The following is a 25,991-nucleotide window of genomic DNA, read 5'->3' on the forward strand; positions in this document are numbered from 1 at the left end:
AATTACCGTCAATACACAGTAAACTCACGGTAAAATTGATTTCACTGCGATTTCACTGTGATTTGACAGTAACTCCGAATCCGCGAGGTACCTTATGACAAACTAAATACTTATGACAAACTAATTTTCTCGTCCCCTGGACGGTTTCCTTATGAAAAACTAATATTTACCTCGTCCCCTGGACGGTTTACTTATGACAAACTAATTTTTACCTCGTCCCCTGGACGGAATCTTATGACAAACTAATAGCGTCCCCTGGACGTTTCCACACTCCCACACACACACGTATTTTAAGCGTCTCCCGGACGTAACACACACACACACCCTCTTTAAAAAACCGTCCACCGGACGTTAAACCTTGAACCTTAATACACCTTTATAAAAAACCGTCCACCGGACGTTAAACCTTATTTTCCTTAATTTCTACTTTTAAAAAACCGTCCACAGGACGTTAACCCGCATTTCTTATTTCCTAGTGTCCACCAGACATATCTTAAACCTAACTTATATTTTTGTCCACAGTACCTAAATCACAGACACATTTTCTTTTAATTAACATTTCTTGACTCTACTTAAAACTCTGTTTTCCTTTTGTACTTTTTATATCATCACAATCTTTTTCACCCAAAATTTTATGACTCTAATTCAACTAAAATTCCAATATAAAATTTCCACATCAACTCATTCCGATTATAATATATCACTCCCTTAATTTCCAGTTAACTCACTGATTTTACACATATTAATTAATTAATTTGTTGTTTAGATTAAGTATTAATTAATTAAATTTTCCTTTTAATTTTCCACTGATAATTTTCCCACTAGTTCTATACATTAATTTACTTCACACTAAAATAATCCGTTTCTTTCCATTTTATTCAATAACCATTTATCACAATTCTAGCGTCCTTTTTATGACATTATTTTATTTAGATATTTAAATTAATTAACTTAAAATTAATTTACAATTAAATTGCGACTAGAATTACGTTATGAATTGACTAGGAATTCGGGGATTGAGTTGGCGTCACTCGGGTCCTGAATTTTACTGACGGATTCGAGTAAATTAAAGTTTATTTATGAATTAATTCAGCCACTGGAATAAATTCCGGCCTCAATTAATTTACTGACGTTATCGAATAATTTATTCAATTAATTATTTACGCGGGAAAATTATTTTATTCCAGCCAAAGGCCTCGGATAAAATAATTCAGAGTTATAGACAAGATGGCGAATAAGAGCGGCGCGAAAACTTTTGAGAAGACGAGACGCGTGGTTGTAATGGCCAACGGCCTACAACTTCCAATTTATATACGCGAGGACCAACGGAAAGATATTAATTAAATTAATTATAATTAATTCTGCCATTGGAATATAAATTCCGGCCTTAATTAATTATAATTTTACCTTGATGAATTTTACAGCAGCAACCAGATGAGACTTGTAGCTGATGTCCGGCTATTCCTCCAACTGTCGTCCAGTTTTCTTTACAGGTGAATCTGCTCCAGATTGTTAAGGCCCTCGTCTTGCCTCGTATAGAATGGTGTAGATCACTCTAGTCGTTCATTAACTTTCACTTAGGCGTCCATCGCCTTCGGTCGTCCGATTGACTCTCTCGATTTTTGGCACTGCACTCCCTTATAACTATTCGAGTCGGGTCTCTTTGATTCACCCCCAGAAAACTCATCCCTACTAAATTAATTAGTCAAAGAGAGGGACGGATGTTCGGGTCTCACTGATTAGCGACACCCGGTGACATGTCGAATCACTCAATTTAATAAACCGGGTTATAATTAGGACCCATTATCGACCGTGGACAAATCCAAGTTTAGATCTTAATTAAATCGTCATTCGAATCTATTTTACCCTGTTATATATTAATACTCTTTTTTACCACTGTTTGTAAATTAAATTTCCAAATAAGTTCCTGTGATTAATAATAAACACCAAATCAACAAATATTTCAAATATAAACGATAAGTACTGTAATGCTTACCTGATAAGTACAAGGTAATTATAAACGAAAATGGCTCCTAGTGTATAGTCCAGTCAGTTTACTCTTAAGGGTGGGGTAGGGTTTTAAAATTTTTTTTTTTTTATTTTTATTTTCATTTTTTTTCTGAATGAACAATATGTCGAGAATATTGTGGACAAATTTGAAATCAATCCGAGTAAAACTAACGGAGTTACAGCGTTTCAAATGACCGGCCGTGATACCTGATTTTTATATCTGCCCGACCTGCCCCTACATACCCCTAGTAGAAATCAGTTGCAATTTTCTTTGTTCTTGTCACAGCGTGACTAAATAAAAATAACTAATTATTTTGTTTTTTTTTTAATTAATTTTTTTCACGAACATCATAAGCCCCGGGAGATTGGTTTTGAATATTCTTATTCAGAATTTATCGCCCTTTAATTTAATACTAGTCATCATAGGACTTTACATTAATAGATAAAAGTTTTTTAATGAAAATACACGGTGTCTCGGCATCCCTATTGTTATTTTGTTATTTATTTTAAAAACCCGGATGAATTGAGCTTTTTTATTATTATTTTCGTGATCTACGGAATTTTTCACGTACATTCAATAAAAAAAATCCATTTATCAATTTCCCCCCACAACGCTTAACAGTAAACTGACTGGGCTAGTAGTTTGGACTTATTTTTAAAAAAACTTGTAATAGAGAAAAAAGTACATTGCTCTATATCTGATAAAGACTTAAAAGTTGAAAACAGCACATCGACTTGAACGATAGAATAACCGAAAAAAATAGATTAAAATCGATTGTGAACAACGATTAATCGATTCTTATAATTGCGATTAATCAAAAGATCGAAAATCGATTTTTTGAATTCTGTTTCCATCCCTACGGTTAAGATGGCGTTACATAGTGAGGTTCATTGATCTCTATACTAACCGGATAGCTGATTCTATAGTCCGCCATTGTCACCGATCTGTGCATACAGTAGCGCCTTCAAATAGTTGTCAGAGAACTAAATCGTAACCAACTGCGCTTGCGCGCCCATAATTTTTAACATGGTGATTAGCCGTAAGTTTTCACGTGGTCAAAAAAGCATTACAGTTACATTACGGCAATCTCATAGAGTAAACGTATTTCTGTAAAAATATCCATTAACACGTTCACCGCAACAAAGTTATTTTGATTTCATTTAATTACATTGCGAATAGTTACCTGAGTCGAAAGATGAAGTGTGATTCCAACGTCTCGAGCGTTTCAAGTGTAAATCCAATTTTACATTTGCAACGTCCGAGACGTTGGAGTTACGTTTGTAACGCTCGATTCGTTGGAATCACACTTCATATTTCGACTCGAGTAATCATTTATTTTAGTAATTTAAGCATTTCTCAATAAATTTATCAAGTGTTGTTTTTTTCGATATATAGGGGAGGGTGGGGTAAAGTGGGCCCCCCGAAAATTTGAGAGCAAAGTGAGCACCCTAAAATTTTTTACGAACGAGGCTCATAATAAGTCACCTTTACTTTTTTACGACTATTCATTTATTACTTATTAGCTTATTTATGGCTTGCCCATTTTTGCCCACTTTGCCCCATATTTTAAAATTCGTAATTTATTATGAACACAGCTTATTCATAACATTTTTAAAGTGAAGAATTTAAAAAAAATAAAACGAGCAATAAATTTGTCTCACACATTTTTTTAGATGGGGGCCCACTTTGCCCCTCAATTTTTTCCACTAAACGGTACAAATTAACTATTTTGATCATCATTAAGCATTACTCATAAAAAATCTTTCACTATTTAACATTATTCTAACATTATTATTACAAAAATCTACAAATTTCACAATAAATATCAATTTATTTTCGCTCAATTGATCATTTCTAAACAATTAATTTGTATGTCTGGAAATATTATCATTGTGATATTTAACGATAGAAATTATATAAAAAAGTTAGTATAGAGATCAGTGGTTTAGGCTATTCAGTCACAGGAGTACTCGCTAGAGGAGTTTTTCGTAAAAAGAGCAAAACTCCTACTCCCTATCCCTGCTTTTATTCAATGTTACAAATATTCAGTCAAGAAAACTAAAAACTAAGCTGTCAAATTTCCATTAACTGCCGACATTTTTAAACAAAAGATATTGAATAGAACATAATCAATTCAGTAACTTAATATTTTTTTTATAAATATTGCCCATAAATAAAAATTTTATAAGTCCATGATTTAATCAAGTTTAGTCTTTGTAAATTTTCAGAACTAAAATTTTTTAAAGTTCAAGAATTAATTTAGTTTTGTCTGCCCGTAACGCAATTGTTTTCTAACATAACAGGTCGAATACAGCTTAAAATTTTTGTAAAATATCAAAAACATAGATTAAATAGTCCAATTAGACTAAAATCAGATCAAATTTTTCGACCCGGGTTTCCCGTGTTATTTAAAAATAATATAGAAAAATGGATTGAAGCAAACCGTAATATTATTATAAAGAGCTTGTATTGGTACCAAAATTTTTATTTTCAGGTTTACTTTCAATTTTTGGATACCATAAAAAAAATTTTTTTTTAATCAACCTAATATATACATAATTTTTGATTGATGTTTCCTTTTATTTTCGTGATAGTTTTAAATTCAATCGATACAGTTTTCTAAAAAAAGGTGTTAAATTGTTTTATATAATCCTGAAAAATGCTATTGTTTTAACTTTTAATAAAATTGATTAAATTGAAAAGACAGATAAAATTCTATACTCGGATATTTTTAAAATTGCTGAATTCATGATTAATGAAATGTATATCGACCCAAATTTTAATAATTATTAGTACTATCCGAATTGTTGTTTTCCGATTGAATCCGATTAAAGCTGATTGAGAATCTTCCATCGGATTCAATCGGAAAATAATCGTGAAAAAATGATTATTTTACGATCAAATCTGATTGAATTTTATCTATCGGAATAAATAGGATTGAATCGGAAAATAATTAAAAAATGAATTATTATTTTCTGATTGAATCCGATTAAAACCGATAAATATTTCAATCGGGTTCAATCAGATTCAATTGGGATATAATCGAGAAATTAATTATTTTTAACCGATTGAATCAGATTGAAACTGATTGAAATATTTCAATCGTATTCGATCAGATTCAATCGGAAAAAAATCAAGAAAGAAATTATTTTTTTCCGATTGAATCTGATTAAATCCGATTGAATTTTTTTCGATCAGTTTTAACCGGATTCAATCGGAAAATAGTTTTAAAAAAATTATTATTATCCGATTGAATCTGATTTAATCCGATTGAAACTGATTGAAACATTTCAATCAGTTTCAATCGGAAAAAAATCGAGAAATAAATTATTGTTTTCCGATTGAATCTGATTAAAATCTTCCAATCGGATTTAATCAAATTCAATCGGAAAATAATCGAGAAATAAATTATTATTTTCCGATTGAATCCGATTAAAACTGATTGAAATATTTCAATCGGAAAATAATCGAAAATTTAAATTATTATTTTCCGATTGAATTTGATTGAAATATTTCAATCAGATTCAATCAGAAAATTAAAAAAAAGTTTTTTCCGATTGAATCCGATTGAAAGTCAATCGGAGACCCCAAACGCTCCCGAACATTTCTGATTGAAAATTTATTTCCGATTGAAACTGATGGAATTCTAATTGAGTTTCAATAAGATTCAATCGGAGTTTTTAATCAGGGATAACTTCAACACTTTTTAAATGTTAATGGCAACACAAGAAAAATGTAAACTTTTACATTTTCTTTTTGTACCATGGATTATTTTTAGGTTATCAAAAGTGTCAACAATTATTATTTAACATTGAACCATTTAGTGATAGTAAACATGATCTTAAATTTAGCAGACAGTTAACAATTTTAGAATTTTTATTCAACAAATCAATTACGAAAAAAAAAAAAAAATAATAAATGAAATATCCCTTGTAGGAAAAAAAATATTGACAACGGGGTCAGTCTTGGCACAATACTGGGCTACCGAGGTTCGGCCTCCCAAGGTTGGTCCGAGATCCGACCAACGTTCAAGTGACGAGTCTTGGTTTGCCAGTCTTGGGACAAGGTTCAGCCAATACTCCAGTGACAAGCCTTGGTTTGCCAGTCTTGGGCCAAGATTCAGCCAATGCTCAAGTGACAAGCCTTGGTTTGCCAGTCTTGGGACAAGGTTCAGCCAATGCTCAAGTGACAAGCCTTGGTTTGCCAGTCTTGGGACAAGGTTCAGCCATTATACAAGTGACAAACCCTAGTTTACCAGTCTAAATAACAAATGGTACCTAAAAACCCCTGGCTTCTGTGAATAGAGTAACAGACTAGTGGATAAGACGCCTAGCAGTCATGAAGGACCAGGTTCGAGACCCAGCAAATGCAAAAAAAAAAATTAGTTTCATCGATCCACCGGATTTCTTTGTGTACAAATTTATTTCCATATGTTACCATCCCGCACATGTCTACTAATATTTTTTTTTTTTTAATTTATTTATAATGAGCATAGGTGCTTATTTAGCAACAGTCTTGGCACAACATTGGCTCTCGATATTGGGCCAATACTTAGATGCAGTCTTGGCACAACACTGTCACTCAAGCTTGGCTGGGTGTTATCATTTCGATGCTTAGACAGACTTGGGCCAAGCTTGGATTTCAAGCTTTCCCCAGAGTTAATAAGTCTTGCGCCAAGCCTCGGCCAAGCTTGGGCCTATTGTTTCTTCCTATATGGGTATGCGCATGTAGAAAAATAAAACAAAGGCCATTCGGCAGCCGAAATGGAAGGTAGATTTTCTAATTAATCGATATAAAAAGTTTCATACATCCATATCTTGTGATACATGTTGGTGTATAGTCATGATATGAATTTAGGCTCGTTTTCTAAGAGTGAGGGTCAAAAAAGACAACGACTATTTTCAATAGAGAACTTCAGATAGTTAATTTGACAACAAATTGTATAGGTAATGTACCAAACTAACCTTCACGTAAACAAAGTATAGAAAATCTAATTAGTATGAGATCATAATTGTAATCACTATTACGATGGCAACACCAGTTATATTTATAGGACGTACAGGTACGATTGAAGGATCATCAATAATAAAAGAAATACTTTTACAATATAAAGTAGCAATGAAATTTACAGGTTACTTTGTGCACAATTAAATACAACTGACGAGACTGGATTATAATGGGACAAGCATAAGTTAAGTGGAATGAAAACCACTCTCTAAACATGAATTAGTGGAAATTTCATTAATTGCGTTAGTGAAGCAGTATTCACTTCATAATCAGTGTATTTAAATAACAAATTAGTGAATTCTCGCTAATGAATTCAGTACTATAATTTTCACTAGCAAATTAGTGATTCCCAGCAAACGGGATCGGATTGAATCGGATTTAACATCCTATCCGCTTTAACACGATTCAATGCAGTTTTTGAAATCTCCGTTTTTCAATTCGTTTTAATACGATCAGACCCTACACGTTAGTATTGGATAACTATAGAAAATTTTTTTACCAACTTCTAAAACTTCTAAAAATTTATTAATAATGAGTTGATTTCTTTTTTTATTCACTTTCAGAATTTTATTTTCTTATAAATTTTTTGAGAAGTTTTTAGAGAAATTTTAAAATTAAATTTTTTTTAGCTTCTGCAATAGTTTATAATATGTTCTTTTTGATAAACTTATTTAATTTTTACTTTTGTCTCTGACGTTATTAGAAAAATAAAATTATGTTTATCAATTTACCACGGCCCAACCTTAAAGACATAAATTTCTTAATATAAATAAAATATCAAAAAGGAAAATTTCAGTTGCATGCGTTTGGCTTATAGTCCAGTCGATGCGCACGAAAAAATGGTCAAAGATCATTTTTTCGGTGGGTAAAGATCGATTTTGAAAAATTTTTTCTTTAAAATACTAAAAAAAATATAAGGAAAAAAGTTACGATAAATTTGGAGGTGGATCATTTTTTTTTTTATAATAAAATTAGATGTAAAATGAAATATCTCTGAAAGTATTGAGAAGTTATCGAGACAAACTAGTATCATTGTTTTTGAGATTTAATAACGAACAAACTGAATTTTGAACGAAGTCTCTACGACGAATAGTTGCTGAGATAAAAATTATTGAAGCGCGAAAAACGAAAAAGCGCGTCATTTCGTCCGCGCGCGGATAAACAAAAGAGTGTAACTCGGCAGCAAATCGATATCAACCATAAAAAAAATTGGTAACTTCCGAACAAATTTTTTCGAATTTTAAATTAAAAAAAAAGTAAAAATCACTTTTTGTTAAATAAAAAATAGAAAAAAAGAAAAATAAATAAAATGACCTAATGGATAATTTTGTTTGAACCATTACCCAATTAACTACGGGTAATGACAGTTGAAAAAAATTTTTTTTCCATAAAAAAACCCGTTTTGAAAATTTTTGAAATTTATCAACAATTAAATAAAATATATATATATTTTTTTTGATACGACAGTAATTCATCTCGCGAAATTCTGAATCGGATGGTATATACGAATTTTTGTCGATTTTTTGAAATTTTTCCTCTATAATTTTCAATCTAAGGACTTGAAAAAATTTCTTTATAAAAAAAAAAAATGGTCCACCGCCAAATTTATGGTAACCTTTTTCCTTATATTTTTTCTAGTATTTTAAAGAAAAAATTTTTCAAAATTGATCTTTACCCACCGAAAAAATGATCTTTGACCATTTTTTCGTGCGCATCGACTGGACTACCGACTTGGTCGGTAAGTTGAACTCTGCCTCTAATTTATTCTATCCGATTCAATGCGTTGTAACACGAAACACTGTTTTCAAAAATCGCATTGGATCGGGTTGGTTCGTATTGGACTTCAATCCGACTTCGTTTGCTGGGATATTTTCACTACTGAACTAGCGATGTTTTCATAATTTCCACAAGTGAAACTGTTATTCACTTCTTAATTGATGAATTTCACTATTTTACTAGTAACTTTAACTAGCAAATAATTAAACATTTTACTAGATATAAATATAATTAATAATTATGGTACTATTTTTTAAAATTTTAATAAAAAACTTTCAAAATAAAAAAAAATAGAATTTAACTAAGAAATTAAAACATTAATTTTAAAAAAAGGCAAAATATTTACAATCTCGTCAGGATCTATACACTTATCCAAAAAACTAAAGGAACAAAAAAATTTTATAAATTTTTTAGTGATTTTTGGAAGGCTGTATTTTCGTGAAAAATGATCATATCGAATAAACAAAAAAAGCAAATTGAAGCTTGAAATCGCAAGTTTAAAGGTCTTCCAGCAAAATATTTTTTCGAGCCACGGTTTTTGCGGAATCATAAGAAAAAGGTCGAGACAAAATTTTTCTAAATTTTTTGGTTTTGTTTTTAAGGTCTACGGGGCCGGGAACAATTTTTTCAAAAAAACAAATTTATGGCTCACTTAGGAAATTTATTTAGCTACAATTTGCTTTTTTTTGTTTCTCTGTACGTCAATTTGCTGCTGAGATATCAGCCTTTAAATGAAAAAGGATCCTTTTGTCTTTGATTATTGACATCTCAGCAAATAATGGCCGCACAGTAATTTTAAGGGCAGTTTCAGGAACTTAAATAAATTCCCTACAAGCTCCATTTTCGATTTTTTCAAAAAAAAAATTTTTTTTCATCCTTGATATCCATTTGAAAACCCCTTAAAAAATGGCCATTCTCTGGGTTTTTAGTCGACTCATCGCTACTCTGCAAATATTGATAAAAAAAATAATGTTGCCAGGTAATTTTACAGCTTAATGTACCCCCAATAACCCTGGAAATTTTCAGATTGATTCATTGAATCGTTTGTCCGGGCCGATGGCTCAAAGTTTTACAAAACAATTAAATGAACAAGTTTTGTTCTTTAATTTGTGTAATCATTACCAAAATGAAAAAATCAATTTTTTTCGGATTTTCTTTCATTTTCGCGTTGTTATGTCCGCCGCTTAATTTTTAATTATTTATCCGGGATTTCTCCCTTTGGTAGCGATAGTAATTTTTGGACAAGCGGGTTGGAGGGTGCGGACAACAATAAAGAATACGAGGAAGAAATTATCTTCCTATAATTTATTATTTATAGTGGATCTTTTCGAAAATTAAGAACCCAAACGTCTCCAAAGAGACTGGTGCTCTTGTTTAAGCCAAAGTATTTTATGATGATAGAAAAATAGTTCTTTCACCTACCTTTCGATGTCAATTCTTCTAGTGCGGCAGCTATTATCCCTCCAGAACTAAACAGCTCACTCGGCCTTCCTGCAAGGTTGGTAGAATGGGTGCGGCTGGGTTGATAGGATGATATCTTATGTACTACTTTCGAATGAAACCGCAAGGTTGAAGTGATGAACTTGATCTTTTATTAATTATTTCAAATTACAACGTTTTTACTGAACGTCACTTGTTCACTCTAAGTTTTCACAACTTTATATTTAATTTATATTATAGGATTATTTATCCTTAACAGATATTTTTATAAGATTTCAATTTATTTTTAATGCGTCCTTTTTCACACCCGAAAAGTGGTTTTATGCACAAATTAACTCGGCACGAGATGGAATCGCAAATTCACGTGATTTGCGTCACTGGTTCGATCGTACCGGATGGTTTTTATAATCCGACAAATATTGTACTAGACGAACGATTACTACAGTTGCGTCAGATCGAATTTTAGATCAATATTTGAGGATTTTTAATAATAATTTGAATTCAATTACTGATTATTCAACGCCGAAACGGATTCCTGCAATAATTGGATACAAAAGATTTTAGCTTTAAATGCCTTACTGATTATTCTACGCCTAGGGCGGATTCCTGCAATAAGGTTAGTGATAAATTCACGATCTTTGACTATTTCTTATTGATTATTTCGACGCCGTAGCGGATTCCTGCAATAAGAATTAGTCTAGATAAATTAAGAAATGCCTTATTGATTATTCAACGCCGAAACGGATTCCTACAATAAGGTTTATGTTGCAAATATTAAAAATCCTCTTATTGACCTTTCAACGCCTAGGGCGGAATCCTGCAATAAGAGTGCACGAAATTTCGACGTTCGAATATTCGCGGACCGTAAGTTTTATGAACCGACTAGCCCTGAGCTATGGGTGCTCAGGCTTTTTATAAACTTTGGTTGGTGATTTGATGGGGAATTTATAATCATTGTCATTGGTGGAAAGTGACAACAGTTTATTATTTATTCGTTAAACTTATTGCAGGTGTCTTCCCACTATTCTTTGCCGCATAAAAAGGTGAAAAAGCTGACGCTGCGTTTTCGCGCGCTTTTCAAAGAGGAGCTCAGAAATAATTATTTTAAATAATTATAAAAATGAAAAAAAATTATTTGGACATAACAATCCCCCGGAAAGTAAGAGGGTTGCAAAATTCTCTTGCTTTCCTAAACATATGTCCCCTCTTTTAAGAAGCTCGCGATAACGCTTACAAATTTAGTTAAAAAGAACTTACAGCTAGATATATGAAAATATTTAAAATATAGAAGATTACATTTGAGTTTCCCAATATTTATGGTGTATATGTATGTATATATATGTTAATATGAATTTTATATAGTTCTTTTCTTAAAATATATCATTTCCCATTACCAAAATAATTATAATTATTCTTAAATAAAAGGATTACATAGTATGATTATCCCAAATTAGGATTACAATATTATTTATTTCAACTTTTCACACGCATATGATGTGTACACTTAAGCATATTTTATGACCTTGAGAAAATAAAGGCAAAGTGAATTTCAACATGTTTTAAAATTTAGTTTAATAGTTTTAAGAGTGACTTTTATTATTTTATTCATAAGTTTAATTCCATGTGATTTTAACAAAAAGTATGACCTTGGGGATCCCATTTATTATTTTATAAGATTTTACGCTGAATTTACTTATATTCGGAGGAATTTTTTTTTTTTCAATTTGGGATCCCAGAATTCACATTTGTGAGTGTTATTACTCGTGTGGTGTGTGTAATAATCTGTTACACGTAAGTGTTAAAGTGTCAAGTCCAGTTAATTGTGATTGCAGTGTTTATTAATTCGTCTATTTATCCAGTTTTATTTAAGTCGGGGTTCTCTACCGTGCTGTCCATCCCGGCTAAAGCGTGAGCTTTTCCTGGCATGGAGTAAACATCTTTGAAGGGAAAAGGACGAGGACTTGGATGATTGGATGGAGGACTGGATATCAATTTTCTGGCTCTTTAGGGAAGATGGAGGTGATGAGCCAGAAGAGTAGGAATTCGAGGTAGCGGAAGAAAATGGGGCAATTCGGCCATCACCAGCGTTCGCTGGGTAACCGAAGTGATGTTACCACTTGCAAGTCAAGTTCACCTGTCGGTTTTCTCTTTTTAATAAAGAGAAAATGAGCTTAAAGATCGTGTGTTCCTTCTTTTAACCCAAGAATTCGCCCATTCCGTCAAATAACCATATACAACTTGGATATGGTTAAATATGCAAGTGTATACGTCAAGAAAACTTGGTTTTCCCTTTTCTTTTTGAGTTTAAAGTTTTTTTTTTTTTTATTACGGCGCAATTATCTAAATTCGCCAGGTAAGTGTTTTTAGTTTATTATGGAACTTATGACTAGTCTGAGGTGAGTAACATCCTGAAGTTGGTTTTTGAAAGAAAAATTTCTTTCTATTTACTGCTTCCATTTTCTTGTTATAGGTGGTGAAAAGGAGTTTTTTTTATGGAGTTTCCATGGGGTTTAAATTTTCAAAAGGAGAATTTGGCAGAGAAATGGCGTCCTGTAAGAAAATTTTGTCAAGGCTGTGATAATATTGTCAGCGGCTGTCATCTGCGTTTGGATTCGCGCATGCGCTAAAGGTAAACGTTTAAATAATTTGCTTTAGTTTCAAAAGTAATTTCGCGGTTTTTAACAGGAATTTACCAATTATCCTGTTTTCTCGAATGTTCAGGTGATTTTAAATTCCTTTAATAGTTTAAATGTAAAAAGCTATTATTAATTTTCTTTTTTTTTAAAATTTATCATAAAATTTAAGTCTAGTAATATGTTTATTAGTTAAAAATTTTTTTTTTTTTTTTTCCTTTTAAAAATAAAGTGGTGGTAAAATAGGAATCTTCTTCAAAGGTGACCATAGATATGGTTAGATAAATACAAAAATTGTAAATGTTTTCCAAAATGGCCCCAAAAATCTTCGGGGTCAGTATCTAAATAATTGGAAGAGGATTGCTATTTTTACCACGCGAATTTTTGTTTGATTGTACATTATTCTTATCTTATTTAGGTTGATTATATTGGTGCGTTGAAATCGGAGAGACGGAGACCTCTGGATGTACGAGTTGGAGTTGTTCGCCGATTTGCGGAGAATGAGACATGAGTTGGTGTCGACGGATGATCTTGGAGTTCGATGACCTCTGGTTGGTCCTTAATTTGGACTGCCTTTGGTTTGAGATCGGAGGTACGTTTGGTTTCTGTTATTGTCTTATGAAGTACCTCGACTGGCTGCTTGTTTTTCTTGTAGGTGGAGCAGCGCCTCTTGCCTGAGCAGATACAACACTTGAGGAAAACTGGCACGATGAGAATGACATACAAGATGACGAGGATAGACATATTTCCCGCCGTCATCGTTCGTTGTATCTCGTCCTCCTGATGATGCAGCGATATTTCAGACATCCGGTTTTCTGTTTCTTCTAGTCCTGCTCCCCAGGGTTGAAATTTATCGATTGTGTTTAACGGGTCGATGTTCTTTTTGAAGAGAAACCCTGAGACTTTGGGCTCCGCTGTTAAATTAGTTGGCAGTGCTTCCAAGGTTAAATTTAACTTCGGCAGCGTGATATTCAGCTGGGTGATTTCCTCATCTATACTTTTGATTAAGTATTTTCCGTTTTTCATTTCACATCTGCCCTGGATATGGATCATCCCTGTTCCATTGATGTAGTAGTCTTTTTCGACTGGGTCCAAACATTTGAGACTTAATTTTTCCTCTTTGCAGGTCGAGTAAGCCCAAGAGTTTGGTTGATTGAGCTTTATCCACGTAGTTTTGCAATCGGGGATAATGCGGATGTTGCAAGTTCTCGAAATGTCTTCTGTCGATTTCAAGAGCAGCTTCATTTCGCAGTCGACTTCTTCAGGATCTTCTGTAGATTGAAATGGAATATCGGGACGACACGATAGATCTTCTCCGATGGTTCTGCATTTATTTATATATTCAGAGTCTGCTAGGAAAAATCTTCGCAGGCCTGGATCTGTAACCAAGAACCTTTTGGATGGTAAGATGGTCAAAGTTTGAATTTTTCCGTTCACGTTTTCTGGTTTTGGCAACGGTCTCATTTCATACGATAGTAGCGGAATCTTGTGGAACAGAGGCAAGGTTACTATAATGAGTAAATAACCTTTTGCCCTCGCTACCTTTACTGTCGATACTGCTGACAAAGTTGAGAGGTCCATCCTGTCAATCGGCTGAGGTGGATTTAAATCAGGATGTTTCCGCATGATGTCGATCGTTGCTTTGTAAAGTTGTTTTGGTGATATCGCTTGAGGAGAGAGTCTGCCGGCTTTTGCCTCTTCGATGATGGTTTCGGCCTCTCTCAGGACTCGTAGGTGGTGATTGGCGACTTCTAAGCGCTCATCCCCCAGCATGAGGACTTTCGTGACATAAACGACTTTTTCTAAGGAGTTTAGCGTTGCGTTTATGAATGCGTGAGTGACGTCCGCGAGTTTGTTTAGATTTGACTGCATCTGAGCCTCACTCTGAAGGATGGTATTAATCTCACTCTTGACGATGTGAGTGGCGTTCTGTACCAGGTGCACCATTTCGGCATTATCTTGGTATAACTTGTTGATTTCCTTATTAATGTGTTCCTTGTCTTCATAATCCATGGTCCCAAACAATTCTCGAGAAATCGTGCCTATAAAACCGAACCATGGAGCTCTCTGGTTACGGTCAAGTGGCGGTGTTTGAAAATTCGTTTCGTCGAGGAGTTGGTCTAAGCGATGCATGGCCTGATATATTTGAACCTGTACCTCATTTATCATGTCGATTTTCAGATAATGCATGCAGGACCCGACGTCGATGATCTTGGCACAAGCGAGCATGGTTGAATGTATATGTTCCAACTCGAAGGGGTACAGGTCTACCAACCCCTTGACGTTAATGGAAGAAATGATGCACCAATTTTCATCAATCAAGTGAATCCTCTTAAATGGGTCATACAATAACCCTGGGTTGTCCGCCAATGGTTGAATGGTCATGACGTCCTTGGATTGGCTGCCTTCTATGATGATGGCCAAGAATATCAACAACGCCTTCATGGTGGTAAATTATTTCCTTGGATCTGAAACAGAGAACTTTATAAAGGTTTAGCCTTTTGATCGACAGCAGGTTTAGCCTTATTAGGGTTGACCAATTTTCGGTTCCCTTTGTCATTCAGGTAAATAAGACTTCCAAATTCGTTAATTTCGACAATTTCATAAGGCCCGGTGTAATAAACATCGAGTTTATTTTTCCTCGACTCTTTTAGAACATAAATAAAATCACCTACTTTAAAGGTTCTGGCATGTATGTGTTGATCATAACGAATTTTGGAATCTTGTTTTGCCTTATTGAGACAATCAGCAGCGATTTCTCTAACTTCTGATAATCTTCCCATAAGGTCAGCGAGATAATCAGAATAAGTTTCGATTCTGGAATAATCAGGGAATTGGGTTGGCAATCGAGCTCTCCGACCAAACATCAACTCAAATGGAGTGAATTTGGTAGAGGTGTGCACGTTTGTATTGTAACTCAACGCAGCAAGACCCACATATCGATCCCAGTTCGGATACTTATCTGAAATTACTCGCAAAAAGTCTATCAATGGTTGATGGCTCCTTTCTAAGGATCCATTTGACTGGGGGTAATAACCCGAAGTCGTTAATCTTTGTATTTTTAAAGCTTTTGCAAGCTGTTGTATTATTTTCGAGGTAAATGACGTACCTTTGTCTGAGAGGATGACTCTCGGGCACCCATAATAACACATATATCGATCGACAAGGGCTTCAGCCACTGTTGTCGATCGGATATCGGGTATTGGGATCGCGGTTACGGCTTTCGAAAAGTTATCCTGGATCGTCAGGATATGGACATTTCCACTTCTGGTCATTGGAAGTGGTCCAACGGTATCGATGGAAATTTTCTCGAAGGGCTCGAAGGGAGTATCGGTTATCATCATTGGTTGTTTAGTTTTTATTCGCGTGAGTTTGTTTTTCTGGCAAATTTCGCATTTCTGGATAAATCTATAGATCTTTTCCTTCATGCCGGGCCAGTAGAATCTCTCACGGATTCGCCAATAAGTTTTCACGACACCTTTGTGGCCTGCTATAGGGCTACAGTGGTTTTCTTCGATGATTTTATCGCGTAATTCTTCGGCAGGAACTTCTATATTTCCTTCGCAAAGAGTTACTTCGATTGGACAATCGCCCAACTCTTGTATGAGATAAGACTTTATGTTCAAATCGTCGAAGTCATCCCCCTGTTTCGCTATGCGGAACGTATAAATCTCATGTTTGAACATGGATGCTCGTAGATTTCGTAGTCCTTCAATTAAATTTGTTAAGTCGATTTTTTCAAAATGATTTTTCTTGACGAAAACGGTAAAGATGGAACATTGACCCAATTTTGTGACAAGTACGTCACCCAATTTTGGTCTAGCCGCTTTCAGATCTTCTCGATTGATGAAAGTGAGGTCTCTCAACAGCTTTGAAACTGGTTTCATCATTTCACAATCCAAGGACAGGAAATGCACCATGTGATCTCTCACATACGTGATTCCATCTCGACTGTCTTTGAATCTAATTTGATTTTTAGGCAGTTTCTGAGGTCTGTCAGATTCAGAGCCAGATGAAGAAGAAACTTCGGGCGGTGAGTAGTTTTGACCACTCAAATCTTCGGCTATGTCCGAAGATGGAGGGTCGAAGACGCACCATGGAGCTTGATTCGGAAATTTAGGTGGCAAATCATCATTCACAGCCGGCTCATCCCCCAGTTGTTCGTCAACAACTTCCGGATGTGTCACATGGCGAAGATCCGATTCATTTGCCTGCTCATTTCCGTCGTCTTGTTCTTGGTGTACCTCTACTTGAATCACCGTGGCTTCGTCATATTGTGTGGTCTCTGATTGGTTTGATTGAGAAGAGCTCTCTTCCCCTCTCGTCAGATCTTTTGTAAAATTTTTATTTGGTGATTTGGGTTGCTGGCTTTCGTTCAGCAACGTTTTGTCATTATCATTATTTTTTGGAGAAACTTCCCCCGTTCGCTTGGGAGTTTCCCTTGGTGCTATACTGGAAGATGCAGCTGGAAAATCTTCAGTATTCAAGGTTTGAGAAGTAGAAGGTCTTGCTGTGATGGTAGAATTCCGACTGTCTGCTTCTACATCGTCATTCCAATAAAAGGTTTTAGAATGGTCATCATATTCCAGCCCTTTATGCTCTTTCTGTGCAGCTCTGAACACAGTGTGTTTCCACATGGGAGTAGATGGGCTTGAACCACCACTTAAATATTTTTCGCGAAGTTTGGTAGCTCGCGACAACGGTGGAGTTGCTGGATTTGTCTCAACTTGGACTTCTGGTTCAGAGCAGCTGGCTTCGCTGGAGTCTTCATCTTCTTCAGTATTTTCATTATCTCGAAGAAATTCGTCTTCTTCTTCTTCTTCTATTTCTTCGGATTCGTCCGGGTCTTCGTTTTCATCGTATTCGTGCGGAAGGTAACTCTGTTCAAGATATTCTCTGACTTCCTTGGCCACCTGAGGGCTGACTACTGGCAGTGGATTGTAGTAGTCGTCTGGATGGACAGAGCAATCCGCTTCTTTATCTGGGATGTTAACGGTTCGTTGTTCAAGAGCTCTGTTGAAACGTTCGAATGATTTTCTCAAATCTTCCCGCAATTGTTGTCGATCTATCGCCTCGGGCGAATTTTCATCCCCCTGATCGCTGGAGCTTTTATCCTGTTCGTTCATCAGATATTCTTCGTTCATGAGTCGGACTGCTTCTTCTTCCTCCTCATCTGTTTCTTCCGAATTTGTTTCAGGTTCTGGTTCCGGATCTACTGGAGCTTGAGGTTTTGATGATGCGGGTGGTTGATTTTCTTCGAATACGTCGTCTTCAATACCCCCTGAAACGTCAGGTTCGGCAGTACTTATCTCACAGTAATTTATCTTTTTCCGATTTGGGTTTAGTTCTGTGGCCCGTCTCATACGTAAACGAGAAGCGATTGTATCACGAGGTTGTGGAGCGCTGTTGACACGGGGTTTATTTTTACCTCCCGGTTTTCGACCTCGTTTTACTGCTGCTATTGCTTCGTCGTCAGGACACGAATTTTTCTTGAGCGGTAACATTACAGCTTCTTCGATGGGTGTTTCTTCTGAATTAATCTCTGCCGGAGATCTTCCTTCGGGATTGTAAGATAATCCTTCAGCGTATTGTTCGGAGATTTTATGACGAACAACAACAGAGAATTTATATTCGCTTAATTTAGATCTCCATTTGATTTGGCGTTCTGTAACGGTTTGGCTATCCTTTAACCAGGACATACAAGGATTACTTGTATACAAGGTGAAGGGCTTACCGTAGAGGTAAGGCCGAAATTGTTGTACCGCATACAAAACAGCCAAACATTCTTTTTCATTGTGTGTATATCTGGTTTCAGTTTCTTGCAAAACTCTAGATGTACATGAGACAATTTTCTCGACAATTGCGTCTGGGTTTTCGGGAGTTTGATCTTCGTTATCGAGTTCTTGGCTCAGAATACCCGAGATGCCAACATCAGACGAACTAGTCGCTAATATGAATGGTCGATTAAAGTCTGGATAAGCGAGGAATGAATTTTCGCACAGTGCATTCTTTATGTCATCGAAAGCTTTTTGAGAATCAGCTGACCAGACGAACGGTTTAGTTTTTCTGGTAAGGTCAGTGATTGGTTTCGCTCTTTCAGCGAAGTTTTCGATGAAACGTCGGTAGTAGTTAGCTAACCCCATAAATTTGCGCGCCTCCGTATGATTACGGGGGTGGGACGCATTTTTAAGGGATGAAATTTTCTTCGGGTCAGGTTTCACGCCATTTTTAGTGATAATATGACCCAAATATTCCACCTCAGGGCAGAGAAATTTACATTTCTCGGGCTGAAGAGTTAGCCCAGCCTCTCGAAGGCGGTTGAAAAGTCTTTGCACTCGCACTTCGTGCTCTTCAAGTGAAGATGCGTAACTTACGAAATCATCCAGGTAAATGAACAATTCAGTGCCTTTTAAACCACTCAAAGTGGAGTCCATCATGCGTTGGAAAATTGCTGGAGCGCACTCAAGCCCGAAAGGCATACAGCAGTATTCCCAATGGCCATCAGGGGTAGAAAACGCAGTTTTCTCAGCATCCCTGGGATCCATTGGTACTTGATGGAAACCGCTTGCAAGATCAAACACGCTGAAATATTTCGCTCCACCGAGTTGATCTAGAATGTCAATTATGAGTGGTAAGGGATAAGCATCCCCGATGGTTATTTTATTCAAATTTCGAAAATCGATAACCATTCTCCATTTTTTATTACCTTGTGCGTCAGATTTCTTAGGGACGATCCACAAGGGCGAATTATACGGAGATTTTGATTTTCGTATAATTCCTTGTTTGAGTAAATTATCGACTTGTTTCTTGATTTCCTCGCGATGTTCTTGAGGAAACCGGTATTGTTTGATTCGGACTGGCGTATCACTCGTGGTTTCGATTCTACAAGTGAACCTTTTAGATCGTCCCAGACGGTCGCCAGGAAGGTGAAAAATATCGTGATTTTTCTGTATAAGTCGAAAGATTTGTTTCCTTTCCGTACGACTGAGGTGGTCAGTGGGGATTTTGTCAAAGATTGAGTGGACACGTTCTTGCTTAGAAAGTGAGTTCGTTTCGGGTGGAGTTTCAGCAGTATCGGAATATTCGTCGGATGAATCGAGGTGATCGAATTCGAATTCTTCAAGCATTTGAGGTTCGATCTCGATTTTCGCTGGGTCCGATGTCGTGTTGATCACCATACACATCGCCTGGCCATCATCCACAGAAACAACGGCTTCGCCCATTAAGAGTCCTTCCTTAAGAGGAACCTTACGGAGATAGCCTTGTCTGATTTTTGGATTCAAGACAGGTACGGAGAGAGACATTCGCATACGGGGTGGAATGACATACGAACGTGATGGCTTTACCCCTAGGCTGAAGTATAGGGGTCGGGAAGGTCTGGAAAATAAATTCAGAGATTGATGATGATACGAGATTTCGGCCTGTTCCTTTCTCAGGAAGTTGTTTCCCAAGATGCCCACGCCATTGAAGGGTAAATTACCCTCACAAACGTGAAATCGAATTTTGGATCCCAAAACTTTCAGTTCGACAGAACCGATCGTCTCCATGGGATGCCCATTTAAACCTCGGAGTAGCATCGTGTCACTACGATCCACTCTAATTTCGGGTTTAAGGGCAGAAGAATTTATTAGACATACATCCCCCCCTGTATCCACGAGGAAACATTGTAGTTCTCCATGAAGAGAATTACATGAATCGAATATTTTTGGGCCTGTCCCCAGGGACAGGATATACCCTCCGTCAAGGTCGTCTTCCATTGTGAAAGGGATAGGACGGGTAGGTCGATTTTTAAGGACCAACGTATTCCAATAAAAGGAAATGCCAGCTCGTTCTTTGATGAAGAATTCGTTTCCAAGGATACCCGGGTAACCTCCAGGTGATCTAGGTACAACCTGAAAACAAATATCTACTTCAAAGACCTTGAGCGTCACAGTTCCGATGATTGGCATACTGCTGGTCGCTATGCCGCCCACTTTACCTCCGTTTACTGGGTAAACGATGGTGTCATCCCCCAGAGCGTCGATACAAAGAAGGTTCAGGTCAGAACCTGTATCCAGTAGAACTTCACAACCACCCTGGAAGAGGTCTGGAGATTTCATCCAGACTCTCGGACCTTTACCGATTACTAGTGCGAGGGCTTCGGGCGTTGAAGGATTTTGAATTCCTTCGCAGTCTGAGGCCTCTGCTGGGCACTCGTAGATCGGCGAGGCTCGCGGGGCATACTCGCAGTCGCCTCGGCCTGTCGAGCGCCCATCAAGTTTAAATGATCGTCGTTGTTTTTCCTTAGGGCGGATTTATTCGAATCGCGGTGAGGGCAGAACGGACAGTCGCAACATGGAGCGTTTAATTTTAGATGCTCCAGTTTTTCAGCGTCTATGTCAACAGGATCAAACGTCACGGTCTTTTGTCTGGCTGTAAACTGCTCTTCTGTACGAGAACGTGAAGTGCTTTTCTTGTACGTTCGTGGAGTCGAATCATCGTCACGAGTCTGGCTACGTCCCCCTTTACTTGAGGTGTAAGCGTAAGTTAAGTAGTCTGCGGACTCTGCACTGGCGTCAGAGTCTACACTGTCTTCGTCGTCTGTGTCATATTTACTTCGTCTGTGGTTATTCTTAGAGTAACTGAATGTTCGTCCTCTAGTCTCTCTACGATCGTCGTAATCGTTGTAATCTCGACGAGGTCTCTGATAATCGTCTTTCGAGTATCGTCTGTTATAGTCTCCGTCGTAGTCTCGACGGTCTTTATGAGAATTACGCGAAAATTCGTTAGAATCGCGTTTCCGAGCAGGCCGCAAACATTCGCGAGTTCGCTCTTCTTTAATCGCCTTGTAAAGCTCTTCCAGCGTTCTGGGGTTTTTTAGACGCGCAAGACATTTTGGAAGGTCAGGCAAAGCGGAATAAAGGAGGTCGAATGCAACCTTTTCTTGCTGCGACATGATGGCGTCTCGATTTTCTGCTGGGAGTGCAGCTTCCAGGCCTTTGATCATCTTGCGTAACCTGAAATAAAAGTCTTCGATGGTTTCCCCGTCCTTCGGGGACGCTGCAGCTAGACGTTTGTGCCAGATGAGAGCAGGATCGCCGTGGCGAAACCTCTCGCCCAGAGCGTCCAGAAGTTCTTCAACGCTGTGAATCGGAGTGTATTCAATGATGCTCTTAGCACGACCCGAAATTCTCTTCGCGATTTTTGCAACGAACATGTCATGGTGGTCTGGGAGGATGCATGGTAACCAGCTTCGTACGATTGCGTCAAATTCTCTGAAATCTTGTTCGCAAGTCGGGCCTTCACCGTTGAAATTAGGTAGCTCTCGATAGAGATCTTTGGCCATATCGTACTGGGTTGGTGGGGTGTTTGCATCGTGCAAAGTGGCATCCAGCCGGATGATGGGTCTGTCATTGTCAGGCATTTCTGCTTGTAAGCCGTGAGCTGGGGGAGGCGTTAGATTTCTTCGCCTCCGGTGTTGTTTATTACGAGTAATGGTGGTGACCACACCCTAAGGTGTTGGTGAAGCGACAATTTTATGAGTCGTTAAACTCGAAATGCAAATTGCTGACTTAGTCAGACAGAGAGAGAAAGAATTACTTTCAACAGCTCGAAGCTGTGACAATAAAGTCGATGTTTGACTTTTCGCTGACTTTGCGGTTTGATCGCGAAGTCGCGGACTGTGAACTCAGGTGTTTCGCAACTCGATTGAGGGGCAGAAAACGCTGAGTTCGCAATACGTGGAATTGCTAACCGTTAAGGTGTGGCAAGTCCACGAAAACAGGGTGTGGCACTTTCAAAAATGCCACGAAAATATAATTTTGAAATTTTTAGAATTTTGAAAATAGGAAAATTACCACAAATCTACCTTTAGTATCAAAATTGGTAGAAAAATGATACCTGTGGCTCAAAAAGAAGGATTTTTAATTTCGAAAATCCCACCGCTGCATCCAGTGTTCTTTATGTTATGTCCGCCGCTTAATTTTTAATTATTTATCCGGGATTTCTCCCTTTGGTAGCGATAGTAATTTTTGGACAAGCGGGTTGGAGGGTGCGGACAACAATAAAGAATACGAGGAAGAAATTATCTTCCTATAATTTATTATTTATAGTGGATCTTTTCGAAAATTAAGAACCCAAACGTCTCCAAAGAGACTGGTGCTCTTGTTTAAGCCAAAGTATTTTATGATGATAGAAAAATAGTTCTTTCACCTACCTTTCGATGTCAATTCTTCTAGTGCGGCAGCTATTATCCCTCCAGAACTAAACAGCTCACTCGGCCTTCCTGCAAGGTTGGTAGAATGGGTGCGGCTGGGTTGATAGGATGATATCTTATGTACTACTTTCGAATGAAACCGCAAGGTTGAAGTGATGAACTTGATCTTTTATTAATTATTTCAAATTACAACGTTTTTACTGAACGTCACTTGTTCACTCTAAGTTTTCACAACTTTATATTTAATTTATATTATAGGATTATTTATCCTTAACAGATATTTTTATAAGATTTCAATTTATTTTTAATGCGTCCTTTTTCACACCCGAAAAGTGGTTTTATGCACAAATTAACTCGGCACGAGATGGAATCGCAAATTCACGTGATTTGCGTCACTGGTTCGATCGTACCGGATGGTTTTTATAATCCGACAAATATTGTACTAGACGAACGATTACTACAGTTGCGTCAGATCGAATTTTAGATCAATATTTGAGGATTTTTAATAATAATTTGAATTCAATTACTGATTATTCAACGCCGAAACGGATTCCTGCAATAATTGGATACAAAAGATTTTAGCTTTAAATGCCTTACTGATTATTCTACGCCTAGGGCGGATTCCTGCAATAAGGTTAGTGATAAATTCACGATCTTTGACTATTTCTTATTGATTATTTCGACGCCGTAGCGGATTCCTGCAATAAGAATTAGTCTAGATAAATTAAGAAATGCCTTATTGATTATTCAACGCCGAAACGGATTCCTACAATAAGGTTTATGTTGCAAATATTAAAAATCCTCTTATTGACCTTTCAACGCCTAGGGCGGAATCCTGCAATAAGAGTGCACGAAATTTCGACGTTCGAATATTCGCGGACCGTAAGTTTTATGAACCGACTAGCCCTGAGCTATGGGTGCTCAGGCTTTTTATAAACTTTGGTTGGTGATTTGATGGGGAATTTATAATCATTGTCATTGGTGGAAAGTGACAACAGTTTATTATTTATTCGTTAAACTTATTGCAGGTGTCTTCCCACTATTCTTTGCCGCATAAAAAGGTGAAAAAGCTGACGCTGCGTTTTCGCGCGCTTTTCAAAGAGGAGCTCAGAAATAATTATTTTAAATAATTATAAAAATGAAAAAAAATTATTTGGACATAACAGCGTTAGTTATTCAGTAAATGTAAGGTAAAGAGAAAAAAAAAAAAATTTCCGAAAAACGAAAAAAAAAAAACTGAATAAAACGTAAAAAAAAAAAAAGTAAAAAAATTCTTGTTTTATCTCGTTTTTCGGAAATATTTTATTTCAATTTGCTTTTTTTGTTTTTTCGATATGATCATTTTTCACGAAAATACAGCCTTCCAAAAATCACTAAAAAATTTATAAAATTTTTTTGTTCCTTTAATTTTTTGGATAAGTGTAGATTTAAAAAGAATAATTCACAGTTATTTCGAATCACCTGTTTCACGAAATTTAATCAAAAAATCGTAGCCTTAAAAATTGACATTTCGACTTATTATCTTGACATCAAGATTTTGACGAAATTTATTTAACGAATTTTGTTAAACAGATAGCGTAAAAAAACTATAAGTAATTTTTTCGAAATATATATCCCGGCGAATTTATAATTACTTTTTTATTTTTAAAATTATTGCTCGAATTTTTTTTTTAATTTATAGATGAGGTTTCTGAAATAGTTATAAAAATTCATGATCATTAAAAATTTTCAAAAAGTGGCGGGTATCGTCGAAGAATTGTCTTGAGTAATTTACCGTCATAGCTACGACTTATGACTGCTTAGCAGCGCTGGCGTCACTGCAGAGAGATAGCAGATACTCAGCACAGTAATTCTTACCGTGCTGTTTAGGAAACTACTCTCATACAGGGAAGGTAAATCTACATAAAACAAAATAAACTTTACTTGAAAACAATCTCTTGACAACATAGGAGCCCTTCCTATCCGTAACGTAAATCTCACCATACAATATAGTAAAATTTCAGATGCTTATTTTTTTCGTGGACTTAGTACTAGATAGCAAAGTAATATTTACTAAACTTTTTTATCGCAATAGGAGTATTTACGATACATTTCTCTCCGTGTATGCATATATTAAAACTATCGGACCAATAGTACTTCAGATCCTATTCGAAGAATTATAATAGATTATGGTTTTATTCCTCGAAAATTCTATCATAAGGACAAAGGCAATAATATGCTTTTAATAAAATCTACTAATAAAATAATCTAAGATTAAAATTTGATTGTGATATATCATAGTGTCATACTTGAAATAAGTACTAATATTTCAAATAAAAAGCCTATTAGAATATCAAACTACGAGTAGATATAGAGAAAATTATCATCATAACTAATGTTAATCTTGTTATTGATAAATCATATCATTTATACACTGTCGATAAAAGAAAATTGGAAAAACCCACTGAATTGAGATGTTTGGATTTCATAAATGTCACATTGCAATAATATAAATTTAAGTAGTTCCATGAATTTACTGAGAAGTAGGAGAACTAATGCAATAGCAACATTTCATTAAATGAATGGTAAAATAAGTAATTTCATTGGTCTAGACACATAGATAGGCATGAAAATTAAAGCTTATTTGAAGAGCTTTCAGATGAATTAGATATAAAGTCGATAAGTTATCACATTCAAAAGATATTGAAGGAAGAATAAGTAAAAACATGAATTTTGGACGTTTTGATAATTTTGAAATCCTATAACTTCTAAACTAATCGACCGATTAAGCTCATTTTCAAACTCGATCAAGGAAGTCACCCTCAAAATACGTATACCAAGTTTCAAGGCAATAGGTTTGAAAAAGTGGCTATAATCAACGTGAAAACCTGCATAAAATTAGTTTTTATGATATTTTGTAAATGTTCAAAACCATTTATCTATTAGAAAA

At 36.1% G+C, this 25,991-nt stretch overlaps 2 protein-coding genes across 2 annotated transcripts in view; both read right to left on the reverse strand.

Annotated features, from left to right (window-relative positions):
* LOC130670539 (atos homolog protein A) overlaps positions 1 to 25,991 on the reverse strand; it is a 125,224-nt gene that overhangs the window by 82,527 nt on the left and 16,706 nt on the right. The gene's annotated exons all lie outside the window — the stretch shown is intronic.
* Positions 10,287 to 24,178, reverse strand: LOC130670615 (uncharacterized). Its single transcript, XM_057474039.1, has 2 exons — positions 23,063 to 24,178; positions 10,287 to 15,335 (listed from the first exon to the last, which is right to left on the reverse strand). The coding sequence occupies exon 2, from the start codon at positions 15,310 to 15,312 to the stop codon at positions 13,291 to 13,293; it is 2,022 nt and encodes a 673-aa protein (XP_057330022.1). The 5' UTR covers positions 15,313 to 15,335; positions 23,063 to 24,178; the 3' UTR covers positions 10,287 to 13,290.

The sequence above is a fragment of the Microplitis mediator genome, chromosome 6, assembly GCF_029852145.1.
Source record: "Microplitis mediator isolate UGA2020A chromosome 6, iyMicMedi2.1, whole genome shotgun sequence".
NCBI classification, from domain to species: domain Eukaryota; kingdom Metazoa; phylum Arthropoda; class Insecta; order Hymenoptera; family Braconidae; genus Microplitis; species Microplitis mediator.